This window comes from Cololabis saira, chromosome 12 (assembly GCF_033807715.1).
Source record: "Cololabis saira isolate AMF1-May2022 chromosome 12, fColSai1.1, whole genome shotgun sequence".
In the NCBI taxonomy this organism is placed as follows: Eukaryota; Metazoa; Chordata; class Actinopteri; order Beloniformes; family Belonidae; genus Cololabis; species Cololabis saira.
In genome coordinates this window covers 36,129,853-36,138,377 of record NC_084598.1, presented here as the reverse complement: position 1 = coordinate 36,138,377, position 8,525 = coordinate 36,129,853, and the positions used below count along the sequence as shown (strand labels likewise).

Genomic DNA, 8,525 nt, shown 5'->3' with positions numbered 1-8,525 from the left:
ATTGGTCGAGACTGATGAGCCCTTAACTTGAAGGGCGTCTCACCACAATCGTGATTTGGCTGAAAATTCAATTTGGTGCTGGGCAGCAATGCCATGTGTGCAGAGGTAGGAGGCATGTGCATTAGAAATGGAAATTCTGGAGAGTGCCCTCGGATCTTCAGCAACCGACTTGACTAGGTCAACTAGTGGCTGCAAGATGGTGAACGACAGGTCGTGCTCCGCTATGAACGCACATATGCGAACTTTCAAGTTGCACACGGGCTCAGTCATGGATGCGAGCACCTCGGTTGTAGCCGTTGATGCACCCGGCAGGGAGGCGGGAGGCGTGCTGCAGGGAACGAACAGCAGCTTTGTGCTTTTCTTCTGCCTGATGGCACATAAGCACCTTTTTGCCATTACTGCCGTACTGAATATGAATACGACACAAATACATGCACCCGGCAGTTTTAGCTTTTTGCACCACAAACCTACGGCTTTTCCATCATCCCCTCTTTCAGTGAGCCAAGCCCATCTCCATTTGTTTTTTACAGTTTTATCTATTTTCTGAACAAAATTCAAAGGTGAGTTTGGATAAAGTGACAATGTTCACAGTTTTCTCTTAAGTTTTCTTTTATTTTGTTTTCTTACTAATTCACATGCATAAATGTCACAAGAATGGTGGCAGGTACACAATCGTGTGTGTGCCTACAGCCAATGTGTGCCACCTCTTTATTATCCTTCATCCTCTGCAGTTCTGTCAAAGATTTGTACATTTCAAATTAGTTTTTATACATTACAGAAGTATGCTGAAAGATATATATATACAGAAAATATCCTGTGAACTAATGAGAATGATGACTAATGAAACTGCACTTACTATATAAGAAGGCTACAACACACTATGCAAAAATGTGGGGGTGTCACTATCTGCAGGGGGAGCTGTGAGTTCATCTGTGTGCATGTACATGGCTCATACAGCTGTCGGTGGTTAGCAGATACGCTTGTATTTGTAAATGTACCCATTACAGCTTGGGCAAGTGTGTGTCACATCCTTAAGGTCATCAATCAGACAGGGAATCAAGCAACAGCCGAGATCACAACCAAAAAAGAAGCAGAAGAGAGTGTTCGGCTGCGTCCCAATTGACCACCTCGCCGTCGTTTTCTTCACTACCCCTAAATTTTGCGCGTTCCCGTGAGGGTAGTGGTGTCCCAATTCCTCTTTTCACCTAGGGGGAGTGGGCATATCGAGGGCTAGGGGCTGAGAATAGCCCCTACGGATCGAGGGATTTCAGATGCTGACTTCGCGAGCGAAGGGCTATGAACATTTCCCAGAATGCTTTTCGTCGTTATTTGCGGACTGAATCCAAAAAAAAAAACATGGCCGACATTTCTTAGTGAATAAATCAATATTTTTAGTTAGTTTCTGCATAAAAATGCATTTTGATTACATTTCTAGCGACAAATATATATTTTACTTTCATAATATTCACTCAGTGAATGTACATAATCCCTTTTTTGTCCGTTGTTTGAAGAATCGCGCCGGAGTAAAGGCTGTTAGGTTACGCCGTAGGCTACGTAAACTACGCCATAAACTACTTAACCTACACCGTAGGCTCTGCGTCGATTTGACTCGCCGACCGAAGGCAAACAGGCAGGCTCGTCTCAGACTGTGACCATGGGAGCAAGCATTTTTTTGTGAGAAATAGAGAGAAAGAGTAATACTGTGACTTGTCAGATTACACCAACGCAGAGCCTACGGCGTAAGTTACGTAAAATACGCCGAGGGCTCTGCGTCGATGTAGGCGGCGACCCACGGCGTACATGTAGGCTCTGCGTCGATTTAAGGCAGACCCAAGCTCCGGAGCCGGCAGACAGAAATCTCGAAATTTCGGAGCAAATTTCTTAACAGGCGTAGCTACAACTGTGAGATTTCATCTATTAAACCAACATCTTCCTAAATGATTTATTTCAGCCAGCGTAATTCTCAACAGAGCTGCAGGTTTCTCTCCCGGGACGACGGTGCTAGGTTGACCCGGCGATCACATCTGTCCCCCCGGCTGTGAGCTGCTGCTGCTCCCCGGGGCCGAGGGCTCTTCTCATCTCCGAAAACGTCGAGTCAAATTTCTTAACAGGCGTTATTTGGATAAACTGAGCCCAGGTTGGGGATCTTAACGGTTACTTTTACGCCTGAAAAAATATTAAAACTTAAGTGCCATATTAACAGCGCTACAGCTGAAATTAAAACAGCTTTTGGCTCTCAGCTTCCTGATCAGGGTAGGGATGAAAACGAGGGGGAGTAGGAGAAATGGGACAGGCACCTGGGTCAAGGCGAGTGAAGGGGAATTGGGATTGGGCCTTCATGAGACCGACATCATTGGAAAATCGGGTAACAATTGCCTGCGAGCAGTGCGGACACACGGTCTTAGTTAGTTTCCATACTGGTTCTACTGGACCTCAGTGCTGCTTTTGACACTGTAGATCATGGCATTTTACTGCACAGGTTAGAGCATGTTGTTGGGATTAAAGGGACAGCTCTACGTTGGTTTAAATCATATCTATCTGACAGGTTCCAGTTTGTTCATGTACATGAAGTTTCTTCAGAACAGTCAAGGGTCTGTTATGGTGTTCCGCAGGGTTCAGTGCTAGGGCCAATCTTGTTCAGTTTATACATGCAGCCATTGGGAAATATAATCCAGAATCAAGGCATACACTTTCATTGTTATGCTGATACGCAGCTTTATTTGTCTATGAAGCCGGATGAAACAGAACTGTTAGTTAAACTTCAGGCATGTCTGAGGGACATCCAGGAATGGATGTCCAGAAATTTCTTGCTTCTAAATTCAGATAAAACAGAGGTTATCATTCTTGGTCCAGAGCATTTTATGAAGGGATTAGATGGTGTTGCAATGGCTTCCAGTGCAACTGTGATAAACCTTGGTGTTGTTTTCGATCAGGATTTGTCGTTTTAACCATATGTCAATCAGGTTTGTAAAATAGCATTTTTCCATCTCCATAATATTGCAAAGATTAGGAAAATCTTCTCTCAGAGTGATGCAGAAAAACTAGTTCATGCGTTTGTATCTTCTAGACTAGATTACTGTAATGTGTTATTAGCAGGATGTCCAAGTAATTTGCTGAATAGGCTCCAGCTGATCCAAAATGCAGCAGCCCGAGTGCTGACAGGAATCAGCAGGAGAGACCACGTCTCTCCAGTGTTGGCGTCGCTCCATTGGTTACCCGTAAAATTCAGAATCCAATTTAAAATGTTATTACTTGCGTATAAAGCCCAAAACGGCTTAGCTCCGCATTATTTGCAAGACCTGATAGTGCCTTATGTTCCTGTCAGAGCTCTCCGTTCTCAGAGTGCAGGTTTACTCGTAGTTCCTAGAGTATCCAAATGTAGATTTGGAGGGCGGGCGTTCTGCTATCAGGCACCACTACTATGGAACCAACTTCCAATCTGGGTTAAGGAGGCTGACACCACCTCCACCTTTAAAACTAAACTTAAAACATTTCTGTTTAGTAAAGCCTATAGTTAGTGTTTAGTAGACCTCCTGTAGTTTCTTGTGCTGGCCCCCCCTTCTCCTCCCTTTTCTCTCTTTTGTCCATGTTGCAGCATCCTCTGCCGGACACCGGAACCTGCAGCGTGGGAGTGAGAGGGGCAGGGTAACGGCCCAGGCAGGCGGGGGAGAGGTTTGTCCGTCAAGACTCCTCTCCCTGGCCCTGCCCCTTCTCAACCTTTCCCCGACCCTGCATCCCAACCTGGGACTTGACGATTGGGCCGGAGCTTCGGGAGCTGCGTGCTGGCCTGCGGTCCCCACCCCGGGTCATCCCGTTGCTGCTACCACCTGCCTGCTGTGCTGTTGCCGTCCCTGACCCACCAGTCTGGCCTTCGGCAGGAGGGTCCCCCCTTATGAGCCTGGTCCTGCTCAAGGTTTCTTCCCTCCTAAAGGGGAGTTTTTCCTTGCCACTGTTTGGCTTAAGGTTTTTCTCCCACTAGGGGCGTTTTTACCTGCCATTGTTTATGTGATAACTGCTCGGGGGTCATGTTCTGGGTATGGGTCTCTGGAAAGCGTCTAGAGACAACTTTTGTTGTATTAGACGCTATATAAATAAAATTGAATTGGACTGGTGATGTCTGGAAAATTTCTCCTTGCAGTACCGTCACCGTGGTGGCTGTACCCGATGGAGCCAGGACAGTTGCTGTGTCTCCTCCCATGTCTGTCCACGGACCTGGACCCATGTGCCCCAGCATTGGGTGAGGAAAGTGGCCGGGCGGCACTGCGTATGGCCCACCTTGTGTTGGTGGAGGCATTGGCATCGCCATGGACATGGCCTTCTCCAGGGACATGTGGGGGTAGAAAACCTGGGTGTGGACCTTCATCGGGTGGAGGACACGGAAAGAAAGGGTTTCATGCTGAGGAGGGGCTGTAGCTCTGGCAGATTTTTGGAGGTAAGGCCAATATTTGCATGTGACATCCATGCAAAAAAATTTGGCACTTTTAACAGCCAGCATCTTTTGCAAATACAACGGGTATGCAAATATTTCTCCCCTGTACATGTTGAGGGCAGAAAGCAGCACACCATGTCGACAGACAGCTATTTCCAGTCCCCCCTCATCCACAAATGCCCCTACCTGAAGTTAAAAAAAAAAGAAGGCAATTGACAGATGGAAATGAAACGTATTGGACTTAGATATATATAAAAATGCTATTACATGTTTTGTAATGCACGAAGTTTGCGACGTCGTCAAAGATTGGCTGTTCTTCAGATCTAAATACAGCAAAGGAACACTCGATTAAGTATTGTATTCTGAGGGTAATTGGTGGACATTGAGTGACTTATGTTTTGTTATTGGTTCAAACACAACAATCTAAATATTTTATAGTTCCGTGCTGCAGTCCTGAATCGATAGTGTTTGCGATTGCCGTCCACACACACTGCAAGCATTTCGGGACTGCATGCAGGACAGGTGAACTGCTCCTCCCTGCAGATACTGTCCACCTCATACTGGACAGCCTCCCACTCAAAAAAAAACTTTTCAAGAAGCTGTCTCCTGAAATTTTCCCAGTCTATTATGAAAAGAGGATAGCAATAGCTAATATTATTTTAATAAACATCATAAAGACAAAGCTTTTCAAAAAAAATAAAAGGAAAAGAACCTCAATACTCACACAGCCGAAGCGGACAGTTCTCTGATCCAGCATTTGGAGAAATGCCTGACAGGACAGACCAGGAGCTGCCATTTTCATTTCTACAAAAGGAGAAGAAAACGTCAGTGCCATATATTGTGGCAAAGTGAAGGATGTATGACATCTTTTATTCCGGCAGTCCATGTGCCGTTGCAAACTTTACATGCCAATTCGGGCAAACTGAGATCATATCGTCCTTTAAATAACAAACACAAGAACTGTCACGTCTGGTGTAAGGTGTGGACCCAAACGCAGGAGAGCAGGAGGCAGGAGTTCAACGAAAAAAGGGTTTATTTAACAAAAAAAACGTGTTTATCTCACCATAAAACAAAAGCGCTGCTGAACAGGATTAAAAAAACCAGAACTTAAAACAAGAATCTGAAAACTATAGCAAAACCTGATGGGGAACACATGGAGGGATGAAACAGGACGGACCAGCAGGGAGCAGGGGAAAGACAAGACCAGATTTACACAAAGGATAACGAGACACAGGTGCAGACGATCAGGGCAGATGGGAACCAGGAAGGTCGAACAAGAACTCAAACACAAAGAAACACAAAGACATGGGCTTTAAAATAAAACGGGAAATGTCAAACCCTGACAATGATATCAGCACTGATCACAAATGTACACTTTTTATCCAGTGCGAATACGTTGGTGACTCCTTAGATTACTTGAGTGGCTAAAAGCCGCTCCACACTGGGTCCGTGGCGATGGCGGCGGGGGAGCCCGGGTCCGTGGCGCTGGCGGTGGGGGAGCCGGGGTCCGTGGCGCTGGTGGCGGGGGAGCCCGGGTCCGTGGCGCTGGCTGCGGGGGGTCAGGGACCATCACCGGAGCAGGGGCTGATGCGTCTGGGACCACCACCGACGATGCGCCCGATACCACCGCCGGAACAGCGGCTAGCTGGGGCTGACGCCTTCGCTCCAGAGCCTGGATGCTCCGGGGCCCACCCCGAGCCAGGCGTGTTCCCCAGAAGGGGGACTTCTCATCGAGCAACCTCCTGTTTTCCCAGAGGGAAATCCAGAGGGAAATCCATTCTCCCGCTGGGTCCATTTGTGGTCGGTCCGTTCTGTTAGGATGTGGTTTAGTTGAGGACCCAAACGCAGGAGGCAGGAGTTCAACGAAAAAAGGGTTTATTTAACAAAAAAAACAAACTAAAGCGCTGCAGAGCAGGATCAAAACAAACTAAACGGGGATCAAAAACTTGAGGAGGAAAGAACGTGGCAGGAAACATGAGGAACAAAACAGGTCCGACAGGGAACAAGGGAATGACAAGACCAGATATACACAGGGGATAACGACACACGACGAGACACAGGTGCAGACAATCAGGGCAGATGGGACAAAGGTGGAGCAAAACAGAAACTCAAAGACTGGGGGGGAAGTGTCAAACCCTGACAAGAACAAAACTAAAAAGCATCAAACATAGGGTTTCATAACTATTTAATCTATTGCTTGATAGCTATGTTGAGATTTCATATACAGTACATAGCTATTGTAAATATGAAAGTTGTAGAGTCACTTTTTCCCCTACCATTCATTGTGATAACAGTGGTAGCCCTTCCAGTTTTGATCCTCTGTGACTCTGTTGGACAACCACAGATCCTGTTGGGGATCTCTACTGGCACAAAACGCTCTGAAAAAACAAACAAAGTCATGACTTAAGAATCAATTACATCTTAGTTTAAATCTCTAATAGTCCAGAAAGGAGAATATTTTATGCGCTCTAAGCCAGAACTTACCACAGGGACAAAGGATCTCATTACGCACAAAAGTGGTTGGAGGTAATGGCTGGAAAAATCCTGCAGTACTGGCATCTCTGTTATGAAGGGGGTGTCTGGTGTGCACAGTGATGTCACAATCAGCACAGAGGAATGGGCGCGGTCGGCAATCACGACAACGGATAGGAGAGGCCACTGCTGTATCCTGGAAGTGGTACACACTCATGGATGAGTCACTGGACCAGGGGCCGAGCATTTTGCCCCCGGTTACCATTGACTCATCCAACCAGGATGTGGTGGTGGTCTCTTCTCCCTCAACCAGGGAACCCCCCCAGGTGGATGAGGATGGTCCCCCTGCCAAGAGGAGGAGGGAGCCGGACGTGGTCCGGCTGTTTGAAAGGATGGCAGAGAATGATGAGGAGAGAGAGAAGAATGCCATAGACAGACAACAGCTGATGGAGAGAGAGAGGATGGGCAGGGAGGATAAAATGGAGAGGGAGAGGATGGACAGGCAGGAGAGGATGGACAGAGAGGAGAAGAGGGAGAGAGAATGGAGAGAGTGGGTTGAGAGGAGGGAGAAGGAAAATGCAGAAAGGGAGGAGAGGAGACAGAAACAGATGATGGAAATGTTCGAGAAAATGTTGAAATAATGATTGAAGAAAAAAATAATAAAGAAATACAAGCAATTGAAGTGTGGTTTGTGCTCTGAACTTTGTAATCAAATGGCCCTTTTGCACTAGTCATTACTCGGCCCGACTCGGCTCGTCACGCCTCTACCCGCCTCTACCCGTTTTGCTCTACACGTCTCAGCCCCTAGTGCAAAAGCGCAAGACGGGGCCGTGGCGGGTAGAACCGAGCTGAGGCGGGACTAGTGCGAAAGGGCCAAAAGAACAGATATTGCAGGGACACAAAAGAACAGACATGGCCGAGACACAAAAGAACAGATGTTGCAGGAACTATGTACAAGAAATGTCAAATGATATAACAATTATTTTTTATTCAATCATTTCCAGAAACATGATGACTGATATAGTCATGCTCCTGTAGTGCAGGAATGGCAGCACCAGGAGCAGAAACCTCTGCAGCCATCCTGTTCCGGAGGTTTTCCCCAGGCCTTTGGTCCTCTGGCTGGTCGTCCCCGTCATCGTTCAGGACTTGTTCCTCCACATCTGGCTCCACCATGTCACCGGTGCTGACACATATATTGTGCAGGAAGGCACATGAGGACACCACCAGCGGCACAAAAGTAGGTTTAACCTATAGGAATAAAGAGATGTGTCATGTAACTGCACGTTATTAATCCTCAGTCATTTTCAATCCTTGTTAATTAGATAGATAGCCTTTATTGTCCCATGGGGGAATTCGTCTTCACAGTCTGTCACAGACAATACAAGCACCAACATTCACAATTCTTCTTCTTCTTCTTGAGGTTTATTGGCGGTTGGCATCCAGTTTTTTCCCGTGCATTACCGCCCTCTTCTGGATCATTTTCATGGTCCAGACTACTGAAACTGATTCAAACACTCATTCTTTGTTTTACTATATTCTTTCAAATAATTCTGTGTCTCTTAAAAACTCAATTAATGCTTTCACATGTTTTCTATTCTGCATTCCTAACAGACTTTTAATATTA

The 8,525-nt window shown here is 46.4% G+C and overlaps 1 protein-coding gene across 1 annotated transcript; it reads right to left on the bottom strand.

Annotated features, from left to right (window-relative positions):
• Window positions 1-853: 853 nt before the first annotated feature.
• Window positions 854-4,376, bottom strand: LOC133456409 (cell death-inducing p53-target protein 1-like; the record flags this gene model as incomplete). Its single annotated transcript, XM_061734885.1, is given in 5 exon segments — window positions 854-1,100; window positions 2,324-2,400; window positions 3,464-3,469; window positions 4,109-4,313; window positions 4,315-4,376. Coding segments are annotated over 5 exon segments (483 nt in total), but the record flags the coding sequence as incomplete, so codon positions are not given.
• Window positions 4,377-8,525: the final 4,149 nt, after the last annotated feature.